Here is an 18,387-nt window from a genome sequence, read left to right as displayed (position 1 = left end):
CACTGGGAAAACAGAGACAGCATGTCATCTGGGTTTGGTGGGTTAACACAGTAGAACCTCGTTAATTCATATTGATGACTAGGAGTCCAACTGCAAATGACCTGCTTAAATAATGTATTGAATACACAAAAAAAATGACCAAAATAAGGCGCTTTAATTTACTTTGACAATTGTCATATTTTTTTTGAGTTTTTGTATTTGCACTGAAAATGTTGTCTGGTATAATTGGTTTAAAAAAAAAAGGAAAGAAAGAAATCTTAACAAAAAGATAGTTCACTCCAGCATGCTGATATTAAACCATTGCTAAAAATTGCAGAGGCTGCCTTTATTTGCACAGATTTTCAAGTGTATGGATTAGCCAAATGCAGATTATAAATGTTAATCAAAACTACCTCTGGATAAAGAAAAAGACCTGCAATCAGGCAATCCAAAGTCTAGTGGGTTTTTTTTAAATAATTTTAATATGAGGCACAGTGAAAGGACATGAGGCAGGAGGCCAGTGAAGTCTCTGAGGAATATGAATCATAAGTAATACATATATTTCATTTAATGGGTTTGTAACTTGCTAGTTACAGTCCACTTGGGGCTGAAATTTGGCACATAATTTCTCAGCCTAAATACTTTTTTTTTTTAAATGTTTAAATCACTTACACAATGAGATAGTAAAAAAGAGGGTAGAGAGCTGAGACTTTAGGTACTTCTAATGCAGTTCAGCCAAAAAGCTTATTGCTAAATTAAAATTTACAGGCCGTTTAGACTACGGTTATTTTCGTTAAATTAGAAACAGATTAATTAAAAGTATCAACATGTAAAACACATTTTACCTAATTTAAAATAGTCATAATCAGGTGGTGAAACTACTCCACGATATATATTTCCATAATTTTATTTATGTGCTCTTCTTAAATCACATCACATCAAAAACCACATGGCAAATGCTCCCGTGCTGCTCAACAGGTGACTAAACCCACTCATTCTGTCCAATTATATTTGTATGCAAGTCATTTCTTTTACATGTTCTGAGTAGAACAAATAAGCTGTTGCACAGTTTAAATATGAACGGTGTCAATTAAACTAGTGGTAAGCACGATGGATTCCAATGAACTGCTCACCAAAAAGCAAGGATTTGTTTCATTTTTGCTAGACAGCAGCGTAGGGTAAACTAAAAATCTTTGTAACCCACAAACAATTAGGAAGTGTCCAAGCTAGCCTTTACAAATATGTTTACTTGGAATTGTTTGGCCATAACTTAACTCAGAGGTTAAAAAAAAACCAACAACCTCAGTGGCTTAACTCTGGAACCTGATGGCCTGAGGAAGCCCCACCCCAGCAAGAGACTCTGGTGGGGCTGGAGAAAGGAGAGGCCAGGCCCTTGTTACCACTCCATCAAGTCCTCTGTCGAGTCATGTGGGGGCTGAGTTCTCCCTCTGATCTGTTAGTGTGATGGTCTGGAGCAGAGATGGACCTGTGCCAGCTGAAACAGGGATGGTTTTAGGTTCTCGTTAAGCTTAGCTTATGGCGTGGGTGGCCTTTATTGCTATCACCCCAAGCCTGGGTAGAGACACTGTGGTTTCTATTTAAGTGTGGGCCTAGGACCCTGTATTGCCTTAATCCGCCTATAAAAGGTGCCTTGGTGTTTGTAATAACAAGCTTCTGCACTGAAGAGAAAACACGTTGCTTGTTAGATCCTGCCTCTGCTGGGTCTTGATCATTAAGCTACACAGTGTGTGACTTGCCAAACTTGTTTGACAGGGATTGAACAGTCCTTATCTAAACCAAAAATTTTGTTTTACATACCTGGCTGTTCTTCATTTCTTCTGTGGACTGTCTGTATTATTCTGAAATTGCTGGCCCAGAGCATCTCTATTTTCCCCTCCCTTCCCCCATGGAAAGATGTTTTAGGGAGAGGGTCTGAGGAAGGGTAGCTACTTGAGATGGTCACAAATTAAGAGGGTGAGAGAGAGGGGCATGGCAAATTCCTGAAAACATAGGCTTGGCCTACACTACAGAGTTAAGTTGATTTTAATGCAGCTTATGTCAACCTAACTCTGTAACTGTCGACACTAAAATGTAGCTACCACTGATGTAACTCACTCACTACACCGACTTAATAAATCCACCTCTACGAGAGGTGTAGCACTTAAGTCAACATAGTTAGGTTGACACAGTGTCAGTGTGGACCCTGTGTTGCTTACATCGACTGTTGTTGCCTTTCAGAAACCATCCCACAATGCCCCACACTGGCAGGTACATCGGTGCAAGTGCTCCTGGTGAGGACACGCACCGCCGACACAACGAGCGTAGTGTGGTCGTGTAAAACTGATTCAATTACTGCGGTGGCTGTATGTCAACATAACTTAGGTCAACTTAATTTTGTAGTGCAGATTTGCCCATAGGGAGTGAGCTGCAGTTGATTGCCCAGACCTTGAGATCTGTCCGAAAGCCTTGTCTTTCTATACTTTTTCCAGGCAGGTCTCTGGGCACAGTGCCGCCCGCTTTTTGGGTTTCCATAATCGCGCACTTGAATGCTCACGGGATTTTAGAGCAATTTCTCCTTTTCCTGTAGCCTTGTTTTGCTAACATGATCTTTGAAAAGGTGTGTGCAAGTGAGAATAACTTAAAATCATATAAAAGACTTCAACTCCCTCCCCTCCCTCCCCATCTGAGTACTTATGCTGGAATCTTAGGCCGTGCTTACAAAAGGGAAATCAGTTGGTAAGATAGCAAAAAATAGTTGTAGGAACAATTTAGAACATCCATACTACCCAGCCCGAATTGGTGCCGTTTCTTCCACATTAGGGCTGTGTTGCACTAGCTGGCCTCTCGTGGTTCCTGTATTTGGCAAACTCCTCAGTCCCCCAGCTGAGTGTTTTGTTTCCCCTTGCCAGGTCCCCTTCAGTAATGTCTCCCGACAACCCAGTATCTAGTTTGCCTCCCACTCCGCAGCTCCTCTGCTGATGATCTGCTTGTTGATCCAGGAAAAAAAGACAGCAATCATTGACCCTTCTTCCCTTCCTGCAGTATCAGTAACGCCCCCGTTCTCCTAGCTGCCCTTCTCCTGAGGAAAACTGCATTCCTGAGGACAGCTACCAGAGTGCGGGCATTACTGAGGGCAGGGGACAGCATACATGAGGGGAATAGAGACAGGGGAAGGGGGATGATTGTAGTTGAGAGCAAGAGAGAGCATTGTTTGGGTGAGCAGAAGTTGGTCTCTACATGTGAGCCACACCTGGATGACTGACTGAAGAGCTGCAAAGCAGGAACTAGTGCATTTCAAGGGCCAGGCGGGGGCTCTCAGCTGGCTAACTACTTAATTACCAAGGTAGCTTCAATTTGTTTCTCCCTATCAATAAACTGTCTTTTCTCCCTATCAATAAACTGTCTTTTGTACAGCAGGTGGGAGGCGCATTTGAGTTGAATAAGGGCATAGTAATCGATTACTCTCTCAATGTAGACAAGTCGTTAATGGCGGAAATGAAGGTTAGAACAGAGTTTTGGTAGCACCCTGAAAATATCTTTTAGCAGTTACCAGGCTTGGAAGTTTAGATGATCTAAAACATCCCAAGTTCCTTCAACTGGTCCTAATGCAGAGGAAATTAAGTGTAGGCATGAGAGTATGTTGTGCAGTGGTATGTCAAATCTTTTCATGTTTATGGTGACTGAGTTGGAAGTGATATTAAATGCTATTTCAAACAATCATATGGAAAATGGAAGGGGTAAGCGACGGTTGGGGTGGGGTGGAAAAAGAGTCAATGTAGAGTGCTAGGATTACAGTTAGTTATATTGGCTACAATGTGTAGGCATTCAGTAAAAATCTTGACTTCTGTCATCCTTCTTTATCAAGCAATTGCTCTTTGCAGCCTGCTCTGTGCAATCCACTCTGTGTGAAACTAGCTTTAATCTACAAGCATCTTTATATTTGTGTGCAGTTCTTGAAAGACAACGAAGTTTGAGGCAACAGGAGAGATCTGAAAGTACTTAATGTATTAGTTAGCAAAAGCCAGGGGGAAAGGGCTTGTTCAGTTTCCTTTTTTGCTGCTCAGAACTACCTACAACTGATCTTCAAAAGATGAGATTTTTTTAACTTCCCGCTTTCCCCATGTCTTCTCTTTAGAGAAGACTAGTTGAAAACAAAGATGATTTCTGCCCTTCCAAACTGTAAATAGTCTGTTTTTGTCCTGAGGATTCTAAACCAAAACCAATTACATTCTGTACAAGAGCACTTATTTGCATACATAGACATTATTCAAACTTACCTTTTATGCTTTCTACATAAAGTTACTTTTTTCATGAAATCTTAAATATGTAGTGTTAAGATGTAACATAATGTGAGATGGTATGCTCTAACTAAAACACACGTAAGGTTCCTTTTAAAAGGCATCTCATATTTGTGTCGGATAGTGATTGTTTCCAGCATTGAAGGTCAAATGCATTGTTGATGCAACTGCACTGAATTCATCAGATGTACATAAGGAGTGTATTTGGCCCATTTTCTACCAGAAAATACAGTTTTTTAAAAAAAGAGGCACAAAATGTGAATCGTGTATAACATTAAGATGTTAATAATTCCCATGGCATGTTTGTTAATGAAAAGAACTTCCTTCCTCTTAAGATATGTGAGTTTGTCCGTGCCTAGTTTTCATTTCTCATCTTACCTCTGTCTTTCCAGCAACTCCCATGTTTCAAACTTAGCCTCATCATTTATTTCATCAGGTCTTACTAATGCAGTTTACATAAGGGGTTTCTTGAGAGAAAAGGATGAATTTATGCAGAATAGTTATAGTCCCTTGTGAAACTTAAACTGGGATTTAGGCGTTTTCAAAGTCCTAATGTCCTCATCAGTGTAAATCAGTCTCCACTTTCCGGCATGTCTTCTTTTCTTCTCCCATCCAATCTAGAGATTCTTGCCAAAGCTGTACAACACCAGCTGCTTGAGCTATGCTCTTTATCACAGACACCCCTTGTTTTCCAACTGTGTTTGAGTGCTAAAGATGAATCTGCATTTATAAGGTGCATTAAGGAGAATAAAGGGCAGAAACAATTTAAAAAGAAAAACATTGGCTAACAGTTAAAGTAATGTGGGGGAAATTAATGGGTGTTGTCTCAAATGTTGGACAGTTAAAAGTTGAAAATATTTTTATGTTCTTAAAATCATATTTTTCATGGTGATGTCTAGTGTTTCTGGATGAGATGGGTAGAGGGAGTAGAACTTAGTTTCTTCTGTTTTTGATCACAGTGGGAAAGAGACCACACTCACTTTCACCTGCAGACGTTGTGCAGAGCTGAGAACATGGTGTCAGCATTGGCATACTGTAACCTGATGGTATGTCTTCACTGCAGTGACACACCTGCAGCTGGCCTATGTCAGCTGACTCGGGCTCATGGGGGTCATCCTGCAGGGCTATAAAATTGCCGTGTAGACTTTCAGACTTGGGCTGGTGCCCCAGCTCTGGGCCCCCATGCAGGGGGTGGGGGCTCCCCAGAGTCTGGGTGAGTGTCTACCCTGAAATTTTATACCCCTATAGTTCAAGCCCCATGAGCCAACACAGGCCAGCCACAGGTGTTTTATAGCAGTACAGCCAGACCCTTAGAGTGTAATGCACAGGCTGTGTTGTGGACGTGAGTGTTATTGAATAGTTAAGATGACAGGGACAGCTAACCAATACTATTGTTTGTTGGTTCCCACATAGGTAATCCATATTATCTCTGTTTGTTATACTCTTCTGTCCTAAGACTCTCACCTGTTGAAATATTTAGGGAAAATGAAATCTGTTGTTAGCTAACTTCCATTTAATTAAGGGAGGGGGAAGAAGGAACATCTGTGTGAAAGCAGAAAACTATAGGTATTCAGATCGGTTAATGCATGATTTCCAAAAGTGGTGAAACTTGTTACTGACCTATGCTTAGGGTAGTGGGAAAGAGAGAATGTGCTTTTCATGAGAAAAAGTTTGGAGCCTTGCATTTGACACCTTATGAAGTTAGACTCTGTGGACTTTTTCTCAGACCTCTTCTGGCATACACATGTTTTCAATTGTTTCAGACTTAGTTTGAAGAGGGCTATAACATAAATCAGTGCCAGAAACCAAGGGAAGGCTCTTGACTTTTTCCCCTTTGGCATAACTTTGAGTGGACTAAAAGCTAATATAATGCAAAGGAAGAGGGGGGATGGTAGCAAGATATTTTTAACGAGTGAGAAGGTAGCATGTTTTGAAGCTGTGCACCTCATAACTTGAGACCTGAGACTGTCTTGAAAGATGAAGTAGAAGCCGTGTGATTAATTTCTTGCCAGAACCTGGGAGGAGGGGTTGCAGGCTGCTGTACTTTCATTAATTATGAAAAACATAAGGTTTCTCTTTCCCTCCCAAGAAAAATCACTCCACACGCACACGCAACCAGGATTAGTTAACAAGATTGGCAGGCAGTGGTCATGGGAAAGTTCTGCAGACTGGCTGTCAGGGGTTATGTCCTGTGGAAGTGGCAGAGATGGGGAAGGAAGGATGGAATTAGTCTGTCTGTCTGGTGTCATGGGTTGCTTGGCAAACACTTTTCAAATTCTTGTTTGATGACAAAGCATTATCCTGGAGAAGAAAATTTCTATCTTGCATTTCAGTCCAAGAAAATTAATTAAAACTGATCTATAAGTAATAATCCAGATGTGTATGTAGCCCTGTGTCTAAAGTACACAGGACTTTCTAGTATCAGGATAAAAAGGAAATTTTAGTTGTAGCAAAATTAGGTAAGCAAATTTCAAGATTATAAAATGTTTGTGTAATAACCTCTGCAGTTACATTTTCTGGGGTAAGAACTATAAGGGAATAAAAGAAAAGGAAAGGTTTCAGAGTAACAGCCGTGTTAGTCTGTATTCGCAAAAAGAAAAGGAGTACTTGTGGCACCACTGGAAGAAACATTCCCCCATGCTATTGCACAGTTACCCCCATGAAATATGGGGATTTTGTGTCTAAAATGTCTGATGTTTTCTACTACTGGACGTTGCCTACCAGATTAGATGAAACATTAATCTGTTCTGTTCTAGTAGATTGTGATGTAACAGTGGTACTCGTACACCAGGAGAAAAAATAGCCCAATAGAATACTGCTGCTGTGGTATTACTATTAGAAATTAAAATCAAGTTAAAGGCACTTAAAGAAGCTGTGGTGCAACTAGGGAACTTCAGTGTATTTATCAGCATGCTTTCAGTTAATCTCAAACAAGGTGAAGCAGTAGAGCGTAGTTAATTTGGATCAAAAGAATTTTAATTAAGTGCTTAGAAAAACACTAGTGAGGCATGCTGGGTTTTGCCAGCACTGGTTCACATGCGTATCTGTATGAGTTGGAAGTCTTTTTTTTGTCGTTGGGTAGGGTTAGGAAGGAGAGAGTTAAAAATCTTGAAATACAGCTATTTTTGGGTCCGTATCACAAAGGATCCTAAAATAGTTGGTTGTCTCAAGAACTGGTGTGCAAGGATCCCTATGCTTAAGATATGTGAAAAGTCCATAGTAAAATTTTGACCCACATATTCAGAGACTGGATTTGAGGTGTTTGATGACTGAAGAACCTGGAGGGAGATGGTGAGCAGTTGCAGAAAAGTGTTGAACTTCTTTTTGTCAGCCAGTTTGTCTTCCTCCCTCTCCCAGTTACAATTCCTCTTCACCTCCACCGAGTCACAGGGCCCCATATTTAATAGTGGTGTCTTTGGCTTCCTGCCACCCCCAACCACCACACACCTGTACACTGTCCTGGGTAACTGCTACTTCAGACCCCTTGGGTGAGGAGGAGGGTGATGAGAGGGCTGGCTGATGAACCCCCTCCCACATCTCCTGCTTTCGCAGAAGTTATTGACTAGAAGGGTTGTCTGAGGTGAGCCAAGAAAGTTCTTCACTTCCCTAAAATACTCCACATTGCAGTGGGAAGGTAAAATCCCTTCCTCTCTTGCTTTAGCTGTCTCTGCACTAAGCCCAGGACCAAAAAATGCACAAAAGACCTACTGTGATGGCTAACATACCTTTATGGGCTTTAGTTGTGAGTGTCTAGTTACTGTTCTAAGACTTGCAGGGCTCCACCTGAACCTGGTTTCAGTGGGAGAAGAGAGTGGATTTCCCTTGCTGTCTTGTGTGGAGTGGTGAGTCTGCTTTTTGTCTTCAGTTTTCTCAAGATACCCTTGAGAGAAAGCTACACCCAGATGCAAGCCTACCTGCTTAACCCATATCATTCACAGCTCTTGGAATCATTCTGCACAGTGAATCTGAGGTGAAGGAGAGATGGGGGTTTGCAGTAAATCTGACTGACAACTGACTGACTGACAAAACTGACAACGTTTCTATAAAGCTAATAAATTTTAATATGGTGCCATTAAAAAAAGAAAAACCAGAAAACATTGCCATATTGTAAATGTCATAGACAAAAATAGATCTTGGCAGAAATCCTAAATAAACCGTGGTGTGTGTTTAAAAAAACTGCAGCACCCATCCTTCCCTTGTTTTCTCTCTTTCCACAGTTGTCAGGTGGCTGCGAGTTGACTGTGGTCATCCATGACTTCACAGCATGCAACAGCAATGAGCTGACAATCCGCCGTGGTCAGACAGTGGAGGTTCTAGAGAGGCCACATGACAAGCCCGACTGGTGTCTAGTACGAACCACAGATCGATCCCCTGCTGCAGAAGGGCTAGTTCCCTGTGGGTCGCTCTGCATTGCCCACTCTAGAAGCAGCATGGAGATGGAAGGTATCTTTAATCACAAAGGTAAGTGAGAATGCGTTTTACGTTCCAGTTGTTGGCCTCATTGCAGCACTTCATATTTTTTAGTAAAAAATGCTGTGCAAGATAATGATTTTTTTTTTAAGGGTTTCATTCGATGCCTTTGAATTTTTATCTATTCTTGGATAAGACTTTCTGGACGTAGAAGTCTATGGGTAAAACTTGTATTACAAGACTTCTGAGGACCCAGACTGAAGCAGCTCAGCATCTTGTGTGTGAAGTGGAGAAGCAATGGGAGATTTGGAAGCCATGTAGACAAGCTATATCCTATTAAAATAAACTGAGTTGTGTGTTGTGCTGGAGCAAGCCCTGACACTGTGCTAACCTGTGCCTCAGAAATTTAGAAGAAAAAAATTTAAAAGGAGACCAGGGTCTTGCCCTGCATGGAGAGAGAAAATTAAGTTCAGCTGCTAAAAAAAAAAAAAAACTATGGTGAAAATTCTTGCCACTCACAATACCAGTTAGCTGTGTAGAATGCTACGTTTTTCTTTCTCAGCATTTTAAAAATTGTACAATGAGTCTTGGGAGATTAGGCTTTTCCCTTTGTCTAGTTGTTCAGCTTTATAAGTAGCCTGTAAGGAGCCTAATCATTAGACTTCAGCCGCAGCTATTTTGGGTCCTGTTTAAATTTTGGGGGGCATAATTGTTTGAAAAAACCTTTATATGTAAGGGCACAATCTAGTTTTCCGAATGAATGATACTCTTTTTAGGAAATCAAGGGCAATATGGGAGGCTGCCTGTAGCTTTTTATTAATTTTATTGAGGCTCTGGAAAAATAAGGTTTTTTTCAGTGTGAATGGGATATTTCACCCTCTAGCAAAGAGAGGGATTATCTTTATTTGGTGTGTTCCTGGATAAGTGGGTGTGGTGTTTAATGTTCCAGTCCTCACAGGATGTTTTTACAGTAATATCAGTCTAGGAATGAATAGCTGTGTCTCTTGACTTCTCGACTGGGGGCAATGGATTTCATTCCCGAATTAGGCTGACACACAAAGCCTGTGCTCAGAAGCAAATAGGTTTATTGGAAAAAGCAGTTTGCCCATTTAAAAAAAGACTTTTGAGCCTCTTCATTTAGAATAGAGAATTAAATGTAAGTTATGAGTCAAAGTGCCTCATCACAAATGCGGTAAATATCTATAGAACTTCTACATTGATCAGATTGTATTATAAGCAGAAGAACTGTTGAGAAATCAATTGGTGGAAAAAATTGTCTGGAATGGTATACTATGCTGTTGGAAAGCACTTTTTATTTTTCCCACTTCATCGATTTTCCAGCCAGCTCCTTGTTCTTCTCTTCTCTTTTCTCTTCTCTTCCTGGTTTCTTCAGCTTGTGCAACAATATAGTTGGCTATAACAGGAAAGCTTTATGTGTTACTTACTTGGGTGTGCAGCATGCACAGCAGGAATTCTGTGTATGCAGGGTGATGGAGCAGAGAAAGCTGAAGGTTTTGTCTCTAGGTTGATACTTCAACTTTTTTGTCCTGTGGTATTCTGGGTAAGGAAGCCTAGCAGCCATTTGGATGATTAATTGATAAATATTTTTTGGTTTCACTAAGGCGTTTCTTCCTTTGACTGGGAGTGTGAAATCATAATAACGTGTCACTGTTTGCAAAGGGAGCCTTTGAAGCAAAAGAATTCTTATTAGAAAGGGCAGGCTGGATTAGACAAAAGGAAAATTACAGTATGTGATGTGGGGAATAATGAACCAGTTATAACCAGACTCATGCGGGATTCTGTGTGAGACACACAAAACTACATTTATGTTTTAATAAGTTTTGCATTTGATTTTTCCTTCCTAAGTGTAGTACGTTGAACGTGTCTTGATTTGATTTCAGACCAATTCTCCAATTTATCAAGGTAATTTTGATTTATAATTCTGTCCTCCAAAGTGCTTGCAACCCCTCCCAGCTTGGTGTCATACGCAGATTTTATAAACGTCCTCTTCATTCCATTATCCAGGTCATTAATGAAAATATTGAATAGTACCAGACTCAGGACAGACTTCTGTGGGACCCACCATATAGTGCTCTCAGTAAACCATTGATAACTATTCTTTGAGTACAGTCTTCCAACTAGTTTTGCACCCACATATAGCAATTTCCCTAGTTTGCTTATGTGACTGTCATGTGGGACTGTGTCAAAAGCCTTACTACAATCAAGATATATCACATCTACTTTTACCCACTATCCATTAGACGGGGAACCCTGTAAAAGAAAATAATTAAGTTGGCTTGGCATTATTCATTATTGACAAATCTATGCTGGCTATTCCTTATAGCCCTATTATCCTCTAGGTGCTTATAAATTGATGGTTTAATAATTTGTTACACTATTTTTCCAGGTATCAGAAGTTAGGTCTGTCACTCCCCGGGGTCCTCTTTGTTCTCCTTTTTAAAGATAGGTGTGCTATTTGCCCTCATCCTCAGGGGTCTGACCTGTACTTAAAGATGATTGCTACCAGTTCGAAGTTGGCTACAGCTAGTTGCTTACATGCTCTAGGATGCATTTCATCAGGCCCAGCTGATGTGAATTCGTCTAACTTAAGTCAGTACTCTTTAACTTGTTCTGTCCTTATTCTGACTTGTGCTCCCTCCCACTTAGTTGTTAATATTGTGTTAAGTGTCTAGTCACATACTTTTAGTGAAGACTGAGCAAAATAGGCATTAAACACCTCAGCCTTGTTGTCCATTAATAGCTCTCCTTTCCCACTAAGTAGAAGACCTTCACTTTACTTTGCCTTTTATGTCCCTTGCTAAGTGTGACTGATTTTGTACCTTAACCCTTCTGTTTTTGACCTTGCTTGCTTCTGCTATTCTTTTGTACTACTCCTTAGCAATTTGTCCATGTTTCCACTTTTTGTAGGATTCCTTTTTTGGTTTTCAGGTCACTAAAGAGCTCCTGAGGGAGCCATGTTGCCTCTACTATTCTTCCTGCCTTTCCTTTGTGATGGGACAGTTTGCTGTTGTGACTTAATAGTGTCTCTTTGAGAAACTGCCAGTTCTCCTGAACTCCTTTTGTCCCTTTTTTCTTCCTCCCATGGGACCTTACCCTACCAGTCCTCTGAGTTTGTTGAAGTCTGCTTTTGGAGGTCCATTGTCCTTATTCTGCTGCTCTCACTCCTGCCTTTTCCTTAAAATCATGACATCTGTCATTTCATGATTACTTTCACCCAGGTTGCCTTCCACCTTCAGACTGGCAACCAGTTCCTCCCTGTTAGTCAGAATCAAGTCTAAATTGACCAACCCTCTGATTGCCTCCTTCACCTTCAAAAACAAGAAATTGTCCCCAATACATTCCAAGAAAGTACTGGATATTTTATATTTTTCCGTAGTTACTTTTCCAACAGATGTCAGGGTAGTAATTAGTATTAGTACATTAGTATTTTGACAGGTTTCAGAGTAGCAGCCATGTTAGTCTGTATTCGCAAAAAGAAAAGGAGTACTTGTGGCACCTTAGAGACTAACAAATTTATTTGAGCATAAGCTTTCGTGAGCTACAGCTATTTTGGATACTTCTGCTATTGGTTCTAGAAATGAATCCTCCATTTCTTCCTCCTGCTTGGGTGGTATGTAGTAGACCCCTACCATGACAGTGCCTCCTTTTATTCCCCATTTATCCTTACCCAGAGACTTTTCAACTGGTCTGCCTTCATCTCTTTCTGGACCTCGGAACAACATTCTTCGTGCATAGCCATGAGATTTATTCTCCCTCCCGCCACCCCCCCACCCCCAGTCTATGTGATGCCGGTTAACTAATACTTCAGCTTGTATACAACTCCTAGTTCTTCCTGTTTATACACCATATTCCCTGCATTTATCGACATTTGTGATGTGGAGCAGATTCCCTCACACACACACACACACGCACACACTCTCTCTTGTTGCTCCTGTGTGACCCTGTTATAATTTTAATTTCTCCCCAACTTCTAGCCCTTTGTCAAGGTCACCGTTTTTATGTTTACCTGTGGGATTTTGTGACTTGCCTCCTTTGAAGCTAGTTTAACGTCGTCCCCACAACTTTGGTGAGGCTGCCCTGGAGAACTGGATTCTCTCCCTGGCCTTTGCCACAGAATTCCCATGTGATGTTGGACAACTCACTTAAACCAAACTTTTCACAGGTGGTCAGCTGCTCGCTAATTATTTGTTCCTAATTTTCTGGATGCCTGATGTGAGAGTCTAGCCTCTGATTTGCAGAAGTGTTGACAAGTCACAGCTGCAACTGAAGTCAATGGGAACTGTAATTTGAACATATGAAGTGCTTTAAAGTGCTGAATACTCTGAAAAATCAAGTCCTAGGTATTTCAAAGTGGGCACCCGAAATTAGGGGATACTTCAGCCTTACTGTCTCTGTGCCTCAGGTCCCTATCTGAAAAATGAGGCTAATATGAGCCCCAATCCTCACAGGAGTATTGTGAAGTGCACAGATTCTGTAGTAATAAGCAGCATAGAAAAGCCCTTGATATTAATAATTTTTTCTTCAGAGAAAGGTTTAAATAGTTGGTAGTGAATAAGTCATCAGGCCACACACTGAACAAGGATAAAACAAGATATTGAATAGTTGCTCATTCTGGTATTTCCTGACACATTAATGCTCAACTTTAAATCCATACTATTCTTTTAATGTAGTTTTTTCCCCGTGTAATATAATAAAGCTTCTGTGTTGTTTGAGTGAATCAACAGATGTTTATGGTATTAGGTTTCGTATTTTTATTTACTTCAATAGCCAGCCTACCTGGGTTGAGATTTTCTTCAAATGAATCCGCTTCATTTTCTTTTTTCCCCCAGTTGGATCTTTGTAGAAACAAAGGATTACTTTGGTAATCCTCCTCAGTTCCACAGTAACTTTCTTCCTCTTCAAAACCACGACACAGACTGAAGCATGAAACAACTTCATTTTGAATATATTTCTGAAATCCATGAAGACATATTGTTAAAGCTCTTAGATTCCTGCAATCATGGCTTTACAAGAAGCACTGAAAAACCGTCTCAGAAGTTTCCTACTTTACATGATAGTTGGAAAATTATAGGATGTCCGAAAGCTAAAATGGGCTTCAGCAGTTGGACATAGCCAGCCTCTTCTCTTCTAATATAAATAGCTAATTCCTGTGTGTCATTTATTTAAAAAAAAACTATATATATTCTCAAGGGGATTTCACTGCCATCAAATGTAAAAAAAAAAAAAAAAAATCATGTTAGTTGTGGTTTAATTCTCAATTAACTATCTAAAATCTGGATTTCTATGGTAACTAGAGAGCTAAAAGGGTTTCATTTCAGGAAAGCCTAGTGCTTGCAGCCAATCTAAACGCCCGTGGTGGTCAGTCTACGTCAAATAAAACACAGCACACTGTCAGATTTTATTCAGCCTATATTAGAAAATGCTAGATGACCAAAACATTGATTTGGGAGTATTCTGCACTGAGGCACAGCTGTTGGCATTATTTTTTTTATAAATAAAGCATATTCATAGTTTATAATATTAAAATGTCTGTAATGCTGAGCAGGAAATGGAACTTACAAGAAAACTTGTTTTTAGGTAACATTTTTATTAAATGTGAGAACAGGGAGCACATGGCAAGTAAAGGAGATTTAACTCATATAGTGGGTGTTTAGTGACTCAAGGCTGGATTGCCACATAATTGATACCTGAAGCTGATCATAAAAGCTGAGCAGTTTCTGCAACTTGTTCACAGTGGAAAAGGCAGATGACATGTCCCATTGGTCTGCGCTCATGCCTCATTAGCTCCTCATTCAATGTAAGGCTGTAGTCCTTAGAAGAGCCATAAACAGGATAAGGCCAAACTACTTGAACAGCTATCTCTCTCCTGCAGCATCACTCCATGACAAAACTTGCCAGATCGGAAGTTGGTCTCTTGTCAGTCATTGCCAGGCTGTGGAACTTCCTGTTGCAGGAGTTTTGGTTTTAACTCTTGCTTTACATCGTACTCTAACTGATTAATCTGTTTGTACAAGGGTTCCCTGAATATAAGGAGCGACATTTTCCAATTCTTCCCCTTTCTTTCCCCAAAGAAAAACTTTCTGTGTTCAGTCCATAGAGTAGTACCACCCAGAATCTCAAAACTCCTGAATTTCACACCTAGACTGGCTTGTGATCTGAACACGTCTAATACTTGGATGGATGGATATAGATTATATCTAATGAAGGTAAAATATGACCAAGGTGTGGGCAAGGGCTTTCACAGTGGTGACAGAAAAAAAGAATGGCTACGTTTGGGGCAAAGACGACAAGACATCATGCAGAGGAAGGGTCCTGACTCTAATTGTGAAAACTGGGGATTCAGGGAGGGGTGTGTAAAGTAATAAAAATGGGAAAGTAAGATGACTTCATCAGTGACACTTTATTTAGGCTGGAAAGGTGGGGAAAGATACAGATAAGGTGGTTAAAGTAACCCAGGCTTCAGAAGACCAAGGCATGGACAAGGGTTTAGAGGTAGAATGAATAAGGAGGAAATAACTTATGTGAAATACACAGGCAGATATGATGGGACATAGCAAAAAATTGTATGTGAGAGAAGGATAGTTACAAATATGAGACACCAAATTTCCAAACCTGGGCAAGAGGTCAAGTGGTGGATTTGTCAAAGTGAGTATGTAGCCAAATTCTAGTGCAGTCTGCCATATCTCTGAGGATTTGTGTTTTTAGTTCTCTTTTCCTGCCACATCCTACATTAGCTATCTTGGATCTTATCAGGTCCCAATAAAACTTCGGAAATTAAATTTCTGATAGTTTTCTCTCTCTAGCAGAGGTGGATTTTTTTTCCAAATCAAATATCAGATTAATTTTTTTACTAGTTTCTGTTTCTCAAATTATATGTATCTCTAATATTTTGAATTTTCTCAGAATTAACAGAATTGATGGCTCCATTAATGAATATATGTTTGGATCATGAAGGATTAGGTTTCACCATTTCAACCCAGGAGACTGGTCAATTCTGTCTGCAGTTCATAAGTTACCCCTGTTCAGGGGTATTAAAATGCGGTTCAAGAGTTGGCTTCTGAAACTTGAATAGCGATAATGAAATCTTCCTACCCTGTGGGAAGTTAAATGAACAAAGCATTACATTTGAGACAGAGCAGCCTGCAGAGGAGAGAACTGCTCAGGCGGGATTTGGTATTCATTCACTTGAACATGCTTTGGGTACTAGGCAGCAGCCATTTTTATTTATTTATTTTAATATTAGCTGGAAGGGAAATCGGGGTATAAAAAGTGTCTGCTTCGGAACAGATGTATTTGCACAGCTGAAGCTTTGGAGATAGAAGGTACAAACCAGCAATTCTGGCTGGCTGCCTAGGATTTCCCTGGGGAATTAGTATTTTGCATGTAATTAGCTTTGCTCATGGCAATTTTCTGTACATTTTTCAGCTAGATTCAGACATCAGATAGGCTGTAGCCATCACGTTTTGTTTGCGAGAAATGTCCTTAGTTTATTGCATTGAAGACAGAAGTCCTAGAATATTAATTACTTTCTGTGGTAGTCTTTCCAGGTGCTGTACTCTGCGTTAATTAAATTTGCTGAGAAGAGAGGCTGTTAAAATTAGTTCACCTTTGTACATACACACTTTCAGCTTCCCTTGCAGTACAGGCTATCTGATCAGTTTTCACTCATACTAAACGGAACCTGCTACAGTATGTCATAACATTTTAAACTAAACAATACTACCACTTTTTAACAGACGAATTTGTGCTCTTGCTAAATAGAGGTGGCTTTGGTTTCAGATAGCCTCTGAAGCATGCTGCTTTGAGCTTTCCAGTATATGATTGAGCTTTTGATTAGGTGATACCTCACTGCTTTGGTACACGATGTCCTCATTTCAGTACTGTTTTCAGTCAAGGTTTATTGGCATGATCAAGAAGTAGTGGTGCACTGACAATAACTGCTGAATTAATGTATTAATGTGAATAATGTCTAGTATGGAAGAAGCAAGCAGGAGGTCGGATTTTCGCTGTGAACTGGACAAAAGGAAGAGACCAACTGCATAAATGAATGAGGCTGGAGAGACCCTTCCTATTCTTAAGGAAACTACCCCTAAAATCTTTAGAAATGTGGTATAAGTGCACACATGCACCCTCTCTCTCGCTCTCTGGCCTTTTTGTAGAGAGCAGTCCCAGCAATTTATTTTTAGAAGTGGTGAAAGCATTATCAATCTGTGTGTAATTCTGATATGATCAAACCTGGAGAACCCAGGTGTCTGAAATAAAACTTAGTCACTCCTGGTAACCTAGGCACTTTAAATCTTCTGGTCTTTGGGCTGTAAATCAGTTTGCAGTATGCTCTTACACAGTAGACTAAATACAGTATAGCAACACTGAAGTCCTTGAATAAAAGACATTATCGAAGTAATGCAACAAATTCAAGATTAACATGTCAGTTCAGCACAACTGCACCTTTATTCCCCAGTTACAGTGTTGTGAGGGCACTCGCTCTAGGCTTCCAGCTCCTGAGCCATCACCTCTTTTCAGCGGAGACCCACCTCACCCTCCCTCCTTACCGGAAGAGTATTTCCTATACTGTGTTCTCCCTAGCAAAGTCAGGCAGCCTAAGCTGGCCTGCTTTACTTTTCTCCCCAGAAGATGTTATATAGTGCAATTGCCACAGTTAAGCTACCACACAGCTTTTTCTAAGCAAGCACATTTATTCTTAAGGTGAAAAGCATTATAGAGAAAACAGTAAAACAATAAAAGAACCTACACACGTCAATAACTTTACCAGAGATCACCCCAACTCGCACAAGGTTTTTTTTCCTGTGGTTATAAATTCATCACAGCTTCAACTCAGAACAAGAATCCTCATTAATGAGTCAGTTATTCTTTTATACAATTTGTCTTTGAACTGTCTTCATATAACAGGTGATCAAAAGATGTTCCCCTGAGGATAAAGCGTCAAAGGCTGAGTCCTTATATAGGAGTTTGCAATCCCCTCCTCCCAAGTACATCCTAAGAATTCCACTTCACACGTATTGTCCAAAACATCATACGTGCCTACACATTGCTCAACCTAGTCTTTCAAAGCTCACAGTACTACCCAGAGATTGCATTAATCCTGTCTTCTTCCTAAAGAAGCTCCATACAATCCCACATTGATACATAAACGTTTGCATTTTTAATACAATGAACTCTTAAAATAGTTACACTTCATTCAGTACAGTGTGTCTAGAATATTGCAGGAAATTGCCATAACTGTTACATAGCCTAGTAACTGTGGATGAATTATAGTTTATTCTTTTTCTGAAGGCCAAAATTTCTCTTCTGTCCAAGATTATTATGGACACCTTATTGGGAGTGCTTCTTATTTAGTATCATGTACTAGTTCAATCCAAGGAAGAGCCAAATATGAATCAGGAAGTGGTTTTTTATTTATAAAAAGTCAGCTTTCTGTCTTGCTGCACTGTGAGACCAGTGCCTCTGCCTAAACATTATTTTTAAAAAATCCTAAAATTTTAGTGGAAGCTAGAAATAAATAGGGAATTTAAATAGAGCTAATGGCATGTGAAGAGTAATAAATATACTGAATGGAAAAAAGTACTAGGGAATACAATTAAAGCTAAGTATAACAAATTCAAAAGGTACCGATCTCTTCGTGAAGGAGAGCTTTGTGAGATGTCAAATTAAGAAAGTG

At 40.0% G+C, this 18,387-nt stretch overlaps 1 protein-coding gene across 7 annotated transcripts in view; it reads left to right on the top strand.

Moving 5' to 3' along the window:
• The window catches only part of TRIO (trio Rho guanine nucleotide exchange factor), a 403,258-nt gene that overhangs the window by 299,140 nt on the left and 85,731 nt on the right, over positions 1 to 18,387 (top strand). For all 7 annotated transcript variants that reach the window (XM_073332315.2, XM_073332317.2, XM_073332318.2 and 4 more), the window contains one exon: positions 8,495 to 8,738. In XM_073332315.2, the coding sequence (XP_073188416.1) occupies positions 8,495 to 8,738 (244 nt within the window). The remainder of the gene's footprint in view (positions 1 to 8,494; positions 8,739 to 18,387) is intronic.

Source organism: Lepidochelys kempii, chromosome 2 (genome assembly GCF_965140285.1).
Source record: "Lepidochelys kempii isolate rLepKem1 chromosome 2, rLepKem1.hap1, whole genome shotgun sequence".
NCBI lineage: Eukaryota > Metazoa > Chordata > Testudines > Cheloniidae > Lepidochelys > Lepidochelys kempii.
The sequence above is the reverse complement of the archived record's forward strand: the minus strand, read 5'-3'. Positions and strand labels throughout refer to the sequence as shown.